Source organism: Dermacentor albipictus, chromosome 1, assembly GCF_038994185.2.
Source record: "Dermacentor albipictus isolate Rhodes 1998 colony chromosome 1, USDA_Dalb.pri_finalv2, whole genome shotgun sequence".
Taxonomy (NCBI): Eukaryota; Metazoa; Arthropoda; class Arachnida; order Ixodida; family Ixodidae; genus Dermacentor; species Dermacentor albipictus.
This window is the reverse complement of record NC_091821.1, coordinates 210939447-210955944: the sequence shown is the minus strand read 5'-3', so window position 1 is coordinate 210955944 and position 16498 is coordinate 210939447. Positions and strand designations below refer to the sequence as shown.

The 16498-nt window shown below is 43.4% G+C and overlaps 2 protein-coding genes across 9 annotated transcripts in view; one reads left to right on the top strand and one right to left on the bottom strand.

Annotated features, from left to right (window-relative positions):
• Positions 1 to 12974, top strand: part of LOC135906627 (type I phosphatidylinositol 4,5-bisphosphate 4-phosphatase-B) — a 44364-nt gene extending 31390 nt beyond the window's left edge. The window contains exon 8 of the mRNA XM_065438106.2: positions 12527 to 12974. Within this exon, the coding sequence (XP_065294178.1) occupies positions 12527 to 12612 (86 nt within the window). The 3' untranslated portion in view covers positions 12613 to 12974. The remainder of the gene's footprint in view (positions 1 to 12526) is intronic.
• A 1114-nt stretch (positions 12975 to 14088) lies between these two features.
• The window catches only part of LOC135906626 (peptide methionine sulfoxide reductase-like), a 74305-nt gene continuing 71895 nt past the window's right edge, over positions 14089 to 16498 (bottom strand). For all 8 annotated transcript variants that reach the window (XM_065438105.2, XM_065438099.1, XM_065438097.2 and 5 more), the window contains one exon: positions 14089 to 16163. In XM_065438105.2, the coding sequence (XP_065294177.1) occupies positions 15938 to 16163 (226 nt within the window). In that variant the 3' untranslated portion in view covers positions 14089 to 15937. The remainder of the gene's footprint in view (positions 16164 to 16498) is intronic.

The window sequence follows — 16498 nt, the reverse complement described above, 5'->3', positions numbered from 1 at the left end:
TTCTTGAAATTTCCTTGATCTTCGAACAAAATCATGTTTGTTGGCAGTACTCCCCAAGATCTTCGAAGCCGTTGCTAAACTTTCAATCCAAGCATTCTAAATTAGTTAAAAACGGAATTGCCATGTCGTGCCTTAAGTCTTCCCTCACAAGATCTTGCATGCACAAAATGAGCGCCAGTTTTAATGCGCTGGTCTGGCACCTATTAGAAGCAGGTTATCCTAGTGTAGCGGTGGCCACTGTGGCTGAGCGCCTAAAGAAGTCGGTTTCAAGAGGGACGGACGTGATTACAGAAAGCAGTAATAGCAAAAAAAGAGTAGTGGCTATTCCGTATATTCATTCAGTGTGGCACAGGCTTAAAAAAGTTCCTAGTAGATATGATGTTAATGTTGCTTTCACTGCTCCCAATAAGCTAGGTAAGATATGCGCTGCCGTACAGAATAAAAAGGAGCGGGTAAAAGTAAAAAAACGAACAGATATTTGTCCAGTGAAGCACAATAAGAACAACAGTTTTACTCACTGTCGTATGGGTGTGGTTTATAAAATTCCCCTTAGCTGTGGCCAGTTCTACGTAGGGCAAACGGGACGGTGTATCAATCAGAGGCTAATGGAACATAAAAGGTCGTTAACCGGTGGATCGCCTTCTAATCTTTCGCTACGTTGCCGAGATTGTAACTGCACGCCAGAGTTAGATGAATGCGTGATATTGTACAGGCACAAGAATGAAGATACGCGTCTTATGGTAGAGGCATGGCATATTTACAATGGTGGAAGTGCGTGCGTGAGTCAGCCTTCGATTACTTTACTTAAGGAAGAGATTAAGTGCCTTAACAGTTATCTCTCACGTAGACCGGCACGTGTACCCGATTGACACGTGGTGTTACCATTTCTGAGCATGCGCAGATGAGTTTTGTGTCTTCTTTCTTTTTTCACCTCGGTGCTCCCTTAAGTTGATAGTTGGCGTTCGTGTTGTCTACTTCTCTACTCTTGTGTCCTGTCTGCACGCCTTACTTCTATTTTGCATAATGAAAGTGGGCACTAACAAGTCTATTGCAAATTTAGTTGGTTTAATCTGGAGACCATCGATGTCACGTGCGTTACTGTTCTTTAAGAATATAAAAGCAGAGTAAACCTCGTCAGGTGTCGTAGGCTCAAAAAACGCTGTATTTACACTGGGCGCACCCAAAAAATTTAGAGCATCTATATTGTGAGTGCTAATCACTAAATTTGCAAAGTGTTCATTGAGGCGATTTGCTAATTCTATACCCTTTAGCTGCTTCCCATTCTCTGTAATCTCGAGCTCTTCATAACGACTTCTGTCACGATTTAGGAGCTTATTAAGCACAAGCCAAACTAGGTCACCTTTGGTATCCGCATCACTAAATAGCTTTTCCAGATACTCTTTTTTTGTATCTCGAAGAAACTTAGTTACAAAGTTTCTGTATTTCTTAAATGCAAAAAATCATCGGACTGCACAAAGTGAGAGTATAATTGTTTTTTTTAAGAATTAGCTTTAAACACTCATTTGTTAACCAAGGTTTCCATATCTTTGTAGATGTCATTACCTTTTTTAATTTAAAATGACTACTGTATGTATTTTTTATGATAAGCATGAGCGTATCATAGGCCGTATCAGCATCGTTACACCCAAATACGGGTGTCCAGTTTACACTTCGAAGTTGGTTTCGAAAGTCATTCATTGTTCTTGGATTTATTCCCTGCATGACGAAAGATTTACATTGGTTTTGGCTCGCTTTAAGTGGGTTATTTCGTTTAGAAAACACGTATATCGGCAAGTGATCACCTAGATCGGCGACGATGATACCAGCATTGATATTTTGCATTGGGATGTTCGTAATAAGTCGATAAGAGATTCAGAAAGGCATGCGGCTCGAGTGGGTGTTTTTATCACGTTCGCACAACCAAAAGAATCTAGGAGTAAGGTCAGGTTGCGGGAAACTGTATTCGATTGCAGTAACCTTATATTACAGTCACGGTCTATGTTTATGCACAGTCTATTTTGGTAAGCATAACATAGTAATTATTCTGAAAGGACTGGAAAGCTTTCACTATTACCATGAGGTGGTCGATACAAAACAGCGAAAACATAGGATCCACATTGTACCATAAGCGCTTCGTAGTCTGGTGTGGTTTTTGACAGATATGCAATCAAGTCACATGAAAGCCTTTCTGACACCATCTGCATCACACCTCTGCCACAGCGGTTTGGTTTATTTAGAAAGAAGCTTTGGTATCCGGGCAAGGAAATGACATCATCGTCTGAGTTGTACTACGCCTCACTTATCGTTATTATGTCAAACCTGAATGTGAATTCGTTAAGAAATGCTTCTATCTGATCGTGTTTATTACGGGCAGACTGAACATTAAAGTGCAAAAAAGTAAGAGAGTCGGCGCAACCAGGACGAACAAGGTTGCGTGGCTAGATCATAGCAAGACAAGATATATAAGGTGTTTGTTGCCAATCGCCACTAGCAGATTTTAGCTAGGTCTGCCTCGCATGTAATTTTAACAACACTAGAGTCCTCCATTTTTCATGCGAACACTTTTCCGTCCCTCATTCATCTAAAGCACCATTTCATTTCCTTTTTCTTTGCCACAGTCATGCCAAGCAGTTGCTCTAGTTGAGGGCACAAATGCTCGGTCACAAAGACAGACTGCTTGGAAGAAAAATCGATGACTTCTGCAGGGATCCTTGCTTTTCGTGCTTTTTTGATCACAGCATCTCGTTTGGACCGACGATTGAAAGACACCACTTTGTTCTTATCAGCATCAGAATTCCACGCTAGAGCGCGATGGCAAGCATCAATATCTTGCTCAGTTATCGGCACACCAAGCATTTCCCCGACCTTCTGCAGAACGCTCCCAAGGTTCTCATTCTGCAAGCAAGGAACACCTTTCACCTCAATGTTCCTATTTCTCAAATATTGATTCTGTGTCACTATCTTTAGTGAGTTCCGACACACTTGCTTTCTCAGCTTCTCAATTTCTTGCAGAGGAGGCTCTTGTGCTGCTTTTAGGTCGGCATTTTCTTTTCTAAGTACTTCACATTCTGCTTTCAAAGCCTCATACTGTTCACTAGTGAATTCTACACTTTGCTTGAGTTCTTGAAGTTTCTTACGGAACTCGCGTTTGAGATCCGCAATTTCCTATTTAAGTTCATCGTTTCCCATATTGAGCAACAGCAGAAACACACAAAAGTGCGAGCACCTCAGACAGAAGTTGGCAGCAGAGCAGAAAAGCAGACTATAAACAATACAAAAAAATAATTTCTAACCTGCAGAATAGATGAAATGTAAGTGTCGGCTCCTGTTGCCGCCTCTGCTGCCAAATGACAGCGAAGGGCCAGCAATGCTCCTTATAAAGGGCTTGCAGAGCAAACGACGTGACGTAAATCGATGTGGTTCCCGCAATCATTTGTAGGCAGTCCAGGCAGGCAATGATGCAGCCGCTGGGTGCAGTTGCACTGAAGGTTACGATGCAGCCGCCCACCGTCTTCTTGAAAGTCATTGAGCGTCTGCAGAATCTGCAGAATAGATGAAACAAAAGTGTCAGCTCCTGCTGCTGCCTCTGCTGCCAAATGACAGCTAAGGGCCACCAATGCTCCTTATAAAGGGCTTGCAGAGCAACTGACGTGACATAAATCCACGTGGTTCCCGCAATCATTCGTAGGCAGTCCAGGCAGGCAATGATGCAGCCGCTGGGTGCAGTTGCACTCAAGGTTACGATGCAGCCGCCCACCGTCTTCTTGAAAGTCATTGAGCGTCTGCAGAATCTGCAGAATAGATGAAACAAAAGTGTCAGCTCCTGCTGCTGCCTCTGCTGCCAAATGACGGCTAAGGGCCACCAATGCTCCTTATAAAGGGCTTGCAGAGCAACCGACGTGACGTAAATCCACGTGGTTCCCGCAATCAGTCGTAGGCAGTCCAGGCAGGCAACAATGCAGCCGCTGGGTGCAGTTGCACTCGAGGTTACGATGCAACCACCCACCGTCTTCTTGAAAGGCATTGAGCGCCCGCAGAATCTGCAGAATAGATGAAACAAAAGTGTCAGCTCCTGCTGCTGCCTCTGCTGCTACCTCGTATTCGGCAGCGTAGTACCATAGAAATCATTGCCCCTCAGCCCCTCCCATCAACAGCAACTGCCATTTTGTCAGGTTTTGTGTGACATCAAGGAGTGCAGAGCCACCGCTGTTTTGTCTGCTTCGAAACATCCTGAAACCATGTGTGTGCCATGCCAAACTCCCTTCCTCTGCATGCTCAGGCACTCAACAGCATATCAAAGGCGTCACAGTTGCATTGTGCCTCCAGTCCTTTCACTTGCACGTTAGAAAACAAGCATAGGTCAGAGAGTGCCTGCAGAATCTAGCTCGGGCTGATCACCAAGACATACATGTGAAAACGAAACACTGCTTATACCGCGCACATTGACTATGCAGAATGCACTTCAATGATGATGATGGGCCCGCCGCAGTGGCTTACAGCTATGGTGTTGCAATGCTAAGCACGAGGTTGAGTGATCAAATCCGTGCCATGACGGCTGCATTTAATTGGGGGTGAAATGCAAAAGTGCCCGTGTTTCGTGCATTGGGGGCACGTTAAAGATTCCCTGGGGGACAAAATTAATCCGGAGTCCCCTACTACGGCATGCCTCATAACCAAATCGAGGTTTTGGCATGTAAAACCCCAGATTTCAGTTCAGTGATAATGATCTATGCAGCCAGATCTGTATGAGTGTTCAGATCTGGCACTCGTGAATATGGTTTAAAAGAAGAGTACATACAAAACACAAAACACATTTTGTCACCTATCAGTGTGGCCATACTGCTGTTTGGTTCAACTTGGATACAAAAAAAATTAAAATACAAACTTTCTACCGCACTGAGTATGTTCATATTTTGCCAGCTTGCTTTGGAATGCTTATAGTTCAGCATGCAATATAATTCAAAGATTAAAAAATTTTATAACCCCTTTAACAGATTTGCTGCAGTATCTTAATTAACCTAAATTTAAATTGCCATCTGTTCTTTTAAACCTGTTGAGTCATTTAGGCTTTTTCGTGGACACCATAGATCCAACATATGAAGAAGATTGAAATTTTGGGCTTCATACAGCATTCTGTTAGTGTTTTGGGAATGACATAATCAGCCTGCCTGGTGTGGCAAATATTGCAGCAGGAACTAAGTTGCTACCATTTATACTTTCGCTTTTGTCCTCGCTTTTGTGAATCAGAACAGACTCACAGTGGTGGCATAGTGGCTTTGGCACTGCGCTGTTCAGACCAAAGACGCAGGATCAAATCTCGGCCAGAGCGGCCACATTTCGATGTAGGTGAAATGCAAAAACACCCGTGTACCGTGCATTCAGTGCACGGTACAAGTGGGTACAGACTCCCAGATGGTCAAAATTATTCCAGAGTCCCCCACTACGGCAAGCCTCGTAATGATATTGTGATTTTGCTGCAGAAATCCCAGGGATTTAATTGTTATTTATCAGAACAGCTGTTGTGCCAATCAGTAACAAATTTATGTATTATTATCACTTGCCAGAGAACGTGCCCTAAGGCCATTAGTGGGACGATTCAGCCCAAAGTGTATTTTTGTGTCGATTACTCAGTGTTTAAAATAGCATTGGTGGTAATGCTGCACCAATCTGTGCCAGCTGGAATTTGTTGATACATATTGCTCCCAAGAGTTTTTTTTTTTTTCCCTTAATTGTGCCATTGCTGCACCACGGCATAGTTTCAGTTATGTGGTATTTGGGAAGCTACAACCAATACGAGTCATGCTGCTGCATTTATTGGCTGCATTCGTTCATTGTGTTATGGTGAGTGAGACAGCTGTTGTGGCAGCAGATAGAATCTAATTGAATCCTATTTTTATGCCCTAATCGTCAGGCTACGGTGGGTTAGGTGGCCATGCTGACTCTGTGACTGCATGATGAATGCAGTATTTACACATTGGGGGCTGATTTGTGATGGTGCTCTGTAGACTAAAAGATGAACACTGCGTACTGCTTATTCCTGCTGCTTGCTTGTAACTTTATTCATTGCACCCACCATATGACTGTTTTCCAAAGAAATGGAGGTCATTGAGTTTAGCATTGAGCTTTATAAACTCTCGCACGGTGATCACATATCGGACCTTGGTTCATGCTCTTTGTGAGCTATGACCTTTGGTAAAATACGTCTTTAGTAAAGCTCGTGGTAAAAAAGTTGAACGCAAACAAGCAAGCAGCCTAGCCCTTATGCCTTGTCCTGGGAGAGCATATCAATGACATAATAAAGAAGGATATGTGCTCACACCATTAATTATGATTCATGAAACAGAATCAAGACCTCCAGAATATCAGGTTTGCGAAGTGATCCTGCCTTCGACGGTTACTAAAGATAAAAATAATTTGAAGTGTTAATCAATTACTCATCTCAATATGGAAAAAAAAAACAATAAACTAACCGTGAAAGAGGCTTGGTAACCCAGAAAAAAAAACGCAAAACTGAAAGACGCTTCACACCACCGCCTTGGAGTTCCTGCACCAGCTTGGCGGGACGTTGTTGATTTTGATGGCGACTGCTAACTGTTTATTTGTATAAAGTTGTATTACATTGTGTTCTGGAAGAGTTAGACTGAGCTTAGCAAATTTTGGAAACCTCTACAGAACCACAACGGCCCAAATACAAATAATTACTTTGAGTTCCACTTCATCATGTCGGGGGTTTTGGTGCGAAATTAAGACAATGGAACTTACATCCCGAGTTTTTTTCTCTAATAAACTGCTTATTACCACGGAACTCAAGAAACTACGAGTTTTGAAAGGACATTTTATAAGACTAAACTGAGTGCCGGCAGCATGTTGGATTTAGTGTATGTAGGCTCGAGCTGCCTATGTCACCTGCTGTGGTGAATAATTTATTTTGTTCCTAGTTCTTGTGACGAAACGATTATGTAAACTGAAGAGAATGCTAAACTAAATTTTGTTTCTTTGTGTGTGCCTTTGTGGAAACTTTACACCTGCTCCGAAAGTATATTTTACCAGCTCCAGTGACTGCTCCAAGACGCTGAAGGGAATTCCCACCACTGGAGTAGCAGAGCACCCAACAAATCAGCATGATTGAAATGATGCATTCGTTAAGAGAGTCAAGTGGGCCTTTCAGCTGTGAGGATACGTGGAAGTTCAAGCTTAGCGGATGATATTAGCTACATTTCATGCTGTGGTGTCTGGATGTCTCATAAAAACTTGAAAAACATGTTGAAATTTCGGAAAAGCAAGCATGTGAGATCTCACTCTGCTGCCCACTCAGTGCTGCGTTAACTGCATTTGTTGATTGAGCTGAAAGTTATGCATGCCGGCTTGACTACTGTATTTGCTCGTGGAAGGGTCGCACCCCTGAATTCTGCCGTCATTTTGCCGCCAAAATTCGATTTTTTAAATTTCCCGTGTAATGATCGCACCCCGAACTTGCTGCAGCGATATGTCGTGTGCCATGTCTTGCTAATAATGATCGCGCTTACCATATGTCGAATGCTACGCGAACGACTCAAGACAAACCAAGTGGTCTGCACGCACCAAACATTCTTAAGCAGATGCCCCATTTCATTCCCTTCATCACTTTTCAGCACTTCCATGACAAAAAAAAGCTACAACCAAACTTGCCTTTATTATGTGTAGGCTTTATAATGGTTGTGGTCAGCAACAACAACAAAGGCGTCTTTCAATTCTTCTCATCTGCACTCATGGGCACGCAATAAATTGCGAGCGGCAACGATAGTAGCCACGTTTACACTGATACGTTAGAAGTGTACCCTATTCATACGCTGACGCTTGTAACACAGCTAAGATATTTGCCCACCCTTAGCGGAAACGTGCCATATTAGGATAGTAGTGAAGACAAATGCCGCAGTTTCCACAGCGTGCCCGCCATGTGTTTCTATATCACTGGCAGCTAAGCGCGCCCATCTGTTTCTGTCCCCTCAAAGTGGACATGGCTATGTTATTGCCGCAAACTTGCTGATATTAGCGATATTATTCATTACTGATACAGCAGAAACTGTTCCAATGCACATAACATAAACTCACGAGAAGGAAAGAAATCACGTTCGTCACATTCGGCTTGCTCCACTGGCTGCCATTTTTGTTTTGGTGTCCCGCACTACATACAGTGGCAGCCGCCTATTTCTTGAGCTGTTGTCATCCCGCAGCAAACACGGGATGAAAATTTTTTTTTCTTTTCGCGGGAAAGTTAACTCGCGCAATGATCGCACCTCTGAATTTGCATCAATTTGTTTTACAAAAAAGTGCGATCATTATGCGAGTAAATATGTTATATTACCTAAGAAGTAGTGTGTAGGACAATCCACAAGTGACTGAGAAGCGAGCATGCACTTGATGTGTGTGCTTGCAAGGTAGAACAAAATGGCTGTATGCATAGAAAACTGTAGACTGAATTCATGCAAAATTAACACACTTTCATTGACAGCAGTCAGTTGGCTGTGATATTTGCACTTATCAGCATTTAAATGGGTCCTGAACCGCCCTTCGGGCTTGGTGAGAAAACGTAGCCCACGGATAGCATACACTGCTGTGAACATTTCAGCCAAATTTTGCAGTTCGCAGCACGTGGAGCTTGCAAGTGGAGCTTGCAAGTGGAACGCAAAGTCACCTTTCTCTCAAACGCTGTCTTTTCAACAGAAGCGTGCTCCTTCTTCTTTTCTAGATGCTTTATTTAGTAATATAGCAGGTTCCCGTAGGCTGCTGCTATTGGCAAATAGCTGACATCAATGAAGAAGGGTGTTTGGATCAGGGTGCTTCTTCCTACTGTTGCTGGGTTGGCCTGGTTGCCCCCGAGAAAACGGCCAGGGATGCGATCTAGCTGACCAATCAGCCCATATTGAAGAGCACCACATACCAATTCCACTTTCTAGAAGTGACGCAGCACGGAAGCTTCGCCTGCTTGCTCGGCAGTGCACCACGTCACAATGGAATGAGCCACATTTGAGATATACGCAACTGTACTCCCTTGATCCGACATTGTCTCCGAGCGCCATCACAGCTTCGCCGTGGAGACGCCGCGCTCTTGTATATCGGTATATCGGGCCATCGGGTATCACTAATTTCAACTAGTTTTGAGTGCTCAGCTTGACTCAAACCACCTGCACGCTTGCCAGCACGCGCTTACTCGTGGCTGCTCCTGGTTAGATGCCTTGGCAGACTATTGATAGCATCTCAAAGTGCGAAAGTTAGATGTGGCTTTTCTTCGTCAGTTAAGTTGGTCAAGAACAACGCTGGTCTGCACCACATAGCATGGTCAGACTGGAGCATATGAACGTGAGCAGGCATTCAAGCCCTGTCATGCACAACGCAAACATTGTGCATGCGAACTACATTTGGGTATAGACGGTTTCACTCGTGTGATAACTGCAGCTAGAGTGCAGCCCGAAATGTTCCTGTCACGGGCCTTATCAGTTTACTGCACCGGAACACAAAGCGCATTTTTAAGTTGTTTTACTGGCGGAAAGTTCATATTTAAGTTTTCAGATAAAAGACATACGAATTACGCCTCAAGACAAATACATAAAAATTTTCGTGTAACTTAGGGCAACATTCACTTGTAAAATTGTTCTTATGTATAGAGGAAAAGTGTTTAAAATCTGCGGGCATAGATTTTAACACACTCTTGCTAGTCAGTGTCGCAGCCAATGCTTTTCTTGCTCTCTAAATTTAGCGCACTACGTCAATGAGTGAAACCGGAAACCGTCCAGGGTCTATGTTCGTAAACAGTGAAAGGGTTTTGTATAGCTGTGGTCTGCTACATAGCATGGATACCGCCACCGCCGTGGGGTGCCGTGACAAGTTCACTGACTGAGCGCACTGCAGCTCGCTGAGGACAACTGTGTTTGTCTTACGTTTGGCGCGTCATAAACGCCAAGATCAGAAGTAGTGGCATCTACGTTAGCATTTAAAAACAAATCTGAACTGTGCACCATTGGGACGTTCAGTAGGCGGAGCATCGGGGGCATGTCCCACTCTCTGTAGCCTTTGCAGTACAAGGTATTGAAGAAGGAGTGCAGCACTGCGAAGGTGGTGTTTAATTGCCGTAACTCAGCTTTTGCTGAATGCATTGAAGTACTTTTTGCAGCAAAATATTTCTGAAGTAGCCTATTTTAACTTCAAATGCATTTCCCCACTTCAATAAAAAGTGATTCAGAGCCTCTTTAATGTTGCCTTAAGTGTGCCTTAGGCATATATGTAAATTTGTTTATATTGTTGCTTTGAAATACAACACTGGACCATTCTTATGAATGACGTTTTCACACCTATACTGTAAAGTGAAATGCTATGAACCTTTCCATGAATTTTTAAAATTTATTTTATGAGAACTACCTGATTCACATACAGGGTTTGTATAAAAAGTATCGGAAATATAGATTTATTGGAGATATTGCTACAATGCCTCAAAAGTCTTAAAGTACATCCCTTGAGCGTCGACACACGTTTAGCAATGGCTTTTCCACGACTCGAAGGCTCCCTGGTAGGTGGATTCTGGAAGGTCCTTAAAGGGACACTAAAGGTAAATATTAAGTTAAGCTAGATGAAATATTACGCTCCTGTAATAACGAATTCTTCATTCATAATGAAAACAGAGCTTCTGTAAGCGAGAAAATGACAGAAATAGAAAATAGAAGTGGCGACATCTATTGTCGACTGTGGTACTCTTATGTGTGGCGTCAGCATTTCTGATTCACAAGGAGCGGCCGCGACCCATCACTGCGAACCGCATCAGTTTTTTCTGTTTACAACGGCTGAGGCAGCAACATGTGGCAATTCACCACCCTGCTGGCTCTGGCTGTGGAGGCTCAAGTGACTGTAACTGGCAACCTGACACCAAGCAGAGGCATAGAGTGGCTCACACAGTTTGAACACCAACACCTACCAAACGGTACGCTTCGTATGTGGAGCTAAATAGTCTACAAAACATATAACACCAACATAGAGGGTGGCCACATGGAGATTCCGTCAAGTCCTCTGCTGTGCCACGGGCGGTTCAAATTGAGAAGCAGCAGCGGCACCTATGACGGCAATTTCCTAGGCAAAAATTTACACATTGGCATACAGGAAACGATGATAGACATAGACTTCTAAACGAATCCTCTGGCAATATATCTCGAGTTAGTACTTTCCTTTAGTGTCCCTTTAAGGGCACACGTACAAGGTTCTTCGACGGCACTTTGGGTCCCATGGTGGTGTCCTTTGAGGAAGGATTTCACTTTTGGGAATAGAAAAAAGTCTGCTGATGGCAAGTCGGGACTGTAAGGGGGTTGAGGAATCGTCACGATGCCGTTTATTGTCAGGTAGTTGCTGAACTTGGTGCAGATGTGGCTAGTTGCATTGTCGTGATGCAATTTCCAATTTCTGGCGATGGCTGGCCTCACCTGGTTGACCCTTCTCTTCAGTCTTCTTAGCACTTCTAGGTAAAAAGCACTATTGACTGTCTGCCCCTCAGGTACAATTTCGTAGTGGACCACTCCCTTTGCGTCAGAAAGAAAATAATGAGCACGGCTTTCACTTTGTATTTGCTCATTCGAGCCTTTTTTGGACGAGGTGATGCCGGAGTATGCCATTCTTAACTTGGCCACTTTGTTTTCGGGTCGTATTGAAATATCCAAGTTTCGTCTCCCGTGATTATGTTGTCCAAAAAGCTGGGGTCTTCAATGCGTTGCAGAAGGTCTTCACAAGCAGACACTTGCCTCTGCTTTTGCTCGTCTGTCAAGACCTTCGGGATGAGTTTAGCGCAGATCTTCCGCATCGCCAAATTTTCAGTGATAATGCTGTGCACGGTGATCTTATGAATGCCAATTTCATCTGCGACCGTTCGCACACTTAAACGACAGTCTGAATTCAGCACTTCATGCACACGTTGCATGGCGTCATCAGTTCTTGATGTCGCCGGCCGTCCAGCATGTGGCTCGTCCTCCACACTCTCTCAACCATCTTTGAAGAGCTTGTGCCACTTGAAAACTGCAGTTTGTGACATGCTTTCGTCCTTCTTGAACACTTGGTGAGTCATGCCCAACGTCTCCATACCTGATTTCCCAAGTACAACATAAAATTTAATGGAATACCGCTTTTCAATCGTTCGCAGCATTTTGTGTTTGCACCCTGTCGCTCGACAAGGGTCCACTAAAAACACGATCTAGCCTGAACGAACGCTCACAGGCCACTGGCGCTTGGCGTGTCTTGAAGGTCACATCCCCTACCACCGAGCATGCGTGGTGCTAGCGTGCTGCGACATATAGTCACGCCAGGAAACAGTTGTTTCTGATACATTTTATGCAAACCCTGTATTTTTGCAGTTCCCTTTGCGGTCAAAAAGTGATTGATTCGTGTGTTCTTATTTGATATTTACAACTCTTAAGAAACTTAGTAAATTCCTGGCTTTTATATTGATGTATGCTTTCTATAAATTGGAAGTGACACTAAACAAAATGGTGCCTTTTTTTTTCTGGGTTTTCAGGTGGCCTGATCGCATTCCTCCTGTTCCTGCTTCGCTCTCTCTATTATCTCACCATGAGGGTGTCGCACATTGAAGAGCCTGCGTGAAGTTTGAGTTACCATGGTGTTGTTGACAAGGCATTGGAAGCCTTTTGAAAATGGCTGCACCTTATGCTCTGCTATATTATTCCAATAGCCGCTTCATCCAGGTCTGAAAGCTGGAAGAAGTTCTACACTTTTTTTTTCATTTTTCTTTGTGTGTGCTGCAATTCTGTACATAATAGTTTGCTCTTAAAGCACTGGTAAGGTAGCTCTGTTGTGGGCATGTTTTAGTTCTCACAGAAGCACCCACCAGAAGGCTGTGTGTTTGTGTTGCAACATGTATTGCTTTTCCTTATGTAAAATTTGTTTTGCTATTAATTTTCGAACTGATGTTTGAATGGGAAATAAAAGCACTGAATTTTCCCTGACTCTCTAGTGCAGGCATGGATGTGACCGTGCTATGTTATGCTTGCTTTGACCAAGTGCTATAACTCATTCTAGCTTGACGCAATGCAAACCAGTAAATAACAGCGTGATGACATGATTTGGTGTAGACTGGGCCAACATATCCTGAAATTGCATTAGCTTTGGATTTAATTGCTCATACATAAAACATGAGATTGGGTGTAAAAATGGGCTTATTCAATTATTCAATCTTATTTGTTTTGCCACCGAATCACAAGAAAAGTAGTATACAATGCCTTTGGGGGAATGTTTCCCCAGTAAAAAGAAAAAAAATCTGTTCCAGTCTCTTTGTGAACTTCTCATTACTTCTATTTAAACAGGCCTTATAGCTAGCTATCTAGCTGCAGGTTATTCAACTGGTGCCAATGAAATGGGCAATAACGTTGCAATAGGATTAAGAGAAATGTAATTTGTCTGACTGCTTGTTAACCAAGAATGTCCTATGAATAATAATTGCACTGCATGTTATATATATATATATATATATATATATATATATATATATATATATATATATATATATATCATAAGATATGTAAAAAAGGAACATTATGCTTCTCTAGTTGACAAAATACTTGAATTTTAATGTTCTGTATACTACAGCATGGCACAAAGAGTGAAAGTCATTTTACATGCATTGAATAGCTATATTATATGCAGTCACATTTTCAGTTTGTATTTAGTTTTCGTTGCATGACCGGCGGCACTTAGGGTCTAGAAATTCGGTGTGATAGTCAATGACATTTTGTGTGATCTGTTCATAATTTGCTACTGTGTTCTGGCTGTTAACGAAAGAATGGACTATTGTTTTGGCTGTGTGCATGGAAAAAAAAAATATGCCTTGAAACTGGTGCTATAGAGAGTGAGAGACTGTGTTTTACTAGGGTTATGTCATGAATGTTGGCCAATTGTTGCACATGTGGACAATGCTGTATGTTGTGGGCTGAGGACTGCATGGTTTCTCACAGCTTCTGCGTGAAAGGCATAACTAAAGTACCTGTTGGGGAAAATATATGAAGGTGTTGCACACCTGTACCTTGAATGCACAAAACTAGTAGCAAGGCCCTTGTGGTTAGATTATTGTCCAGGAAAGATTGACATACCTGTCCACAAGCGACTCTTCCATCACCATTTCATAATGCACATGGTTACCCAGGTCACGTGTAGTAGAGGTTCAAGCTATAAATTTATTTAGAGCTTTTTAAAAGTGTTTTATTTCTGCATGACAAACAAATGTTTTGTTCTTTTTCTGGAGATACAGGCCTTTTAGTAGTTGCTTATTTTCTGTGCTGTATTGAATTAGTACATATTTTTTAATAAATTTACTCCAGGCTTTATGCTCTGCAAAAGTTGGGGCACTCAAGTTATTCTGTTCTTTTTGCTAGATCACCATGGCTGCTACATTCTGATGCATCAAGCTTGCATAAAAAAAAAAAAAAGCTTTAAATAGTAGACTGAAGACCGACCTCCATGAAGTGAAAAAGTGACGGAACTTTCGTGTCCGACACTCGGCAACGTCCACTCCCTGCCCAATGTCCAAAAACTGGTTGTTCACCGCTGATCAGCTCTCCCCAGAGATTCGCTGCCCTGCAAACATTGCCACTGAAAGTAGTCGTGCACGATAGCAAGCGCGGACCTGTGACATGTAGCACAGCAGTTGGCTGAACCATTTCAGTGTTTGGACCCTTTCCAATGTGTACCAATGAAAGCCTTGGGAAGTTCCAGTTTCGCCTTGAATGTAGCCCTCTAAATTTGGGGGGCAAGAATGGCACTTTGTGCAGCTCCGACATTTTAGTATGCCCCACCTACAAAAATTGCTGCTTTATGTAATTATCGTTGCCTTAAAAATGGCACATATGAGTTGGTAAAATGCTTCAAGAAGCGTGTGGCCTGTGGTAGAGCACAGGATGAAGAATTTTTTTCTTTCTATCTTTAGGTTTCTTTGGGAAAAAATTTTGTGAGAATTTTAGGGGTATTCCAAGCAAACATCGCCACTGCCACCACACAAGCAAGAAGGCTTGTATAAATGATGTAGTTGAATGTAATTTTTTTAATTGCTGTTTACAGATCTTGTAACTGAAGATAACTGTTCTGCTTCATTATTTAGAGGAACTTTATTCATGCCCTCTGATTGCCAATTTGACCACGTGTGCAGTTTTGCATGCAGCATACCAACAGTTAGCAACAGCATGTGTACTCAAGCAAGCAGTGTTCATATTGAGTGCTTACGCTGAAGTGTAACATTGATAATGCTGTGCTGTTCAGCTATGTTGCTTGCTTGGTGAATTGGGTCTCTCTCTCTCTTTTTGAAGGTTCCATCGCTCGCAAAATTAAAAGCAGTGAAAATCCAATGATGCTGTGCGCAGATGTGTTGCGCAGTGCCTATCGATCACGTGAGGTCAAAATTTTTTTTCAGTATCACATTCTACTCAGTTTGATCAGGACACCACAAAATGGTTTGCGTGTTCGTCGATCATGTAAAAGCACGCGTAACGGGGACCCTGTCAACGACCTGTACACTGCCACTGACGAGGGGGCTGACGAATGCGCCGCGAATAACCCCGTTACCAACGGGTAATCTCTTTGGCCCTAGGCTCTCTCCCTCAGGCCTCTTACTTTTTTTTTCTTTTCTTTCTTTTTATTTCTATATTTCTCTTTTCGTTTTTTTTTTCTTTTTTGCGTAAACTGTTGGGTAAATAAACCAAAGATGTCCGCGAAATTGTGCTTCGCATCATTCTAAATTCGTTTGGCCCATTGAAAGATGCAGTTACTACTATTATATATATATATAATCTGCTTGGAGACGATTTATTTGAGACATGGTCGACGGGCGTTTTCTATCAAGTGTTCGGACGTCTCGTGGCGAGCAGAGCTGCGGGCACCGTCCTCGTACAGTCGCAGCTGCAGTGGAGGCTTCGCAGAGCGCTCAGCGAGCTCTGCCCTTGCGGATCAGAGCACGAACGGCGTTGGCCTGGTCGGCGGAGAGGCCCAGCTGGTTGCATTCAGCGTCGAAGGCGGCCACGGTGCCAAAGCCGGCCACGTAGCCGTTGAGTCGCGTCGCCACGTGGCTCCGGGTCACGTCCTTCATGCCGGACTGGATTAGGCTCTTGTACAGTGCGGTTTGCCGCTGCAGCCGGTACTTCTGGTGGTGCCTGCAGAATACAAGCGACTACATTGCACCGAAGTAATCTCGCTGCGGACTCCGTTGTGAGGCATACTGTTTTGGTTGAGCGTACTGCGAAGCTATAGCGGCCTGGTTCTCGCTGCCGTACGATGTCCGAAAAGACGCCAATTGACCACTTGCAGAAGTACGACTGCGCATGCGCAAAAACCGGCCGCGGGGCGGCGCTTCGTGAGCGCCGTCTCCGTGGTTGGAAAGCAAACTGCGCTGCTCGGGCGTGACATGCCGGCCAACTGAGTCGCTTTCGGCTGCACGAGCTATTATTATGAAAATGGAAATAGTAATTTCTTCAGATTTCCGCCCGCG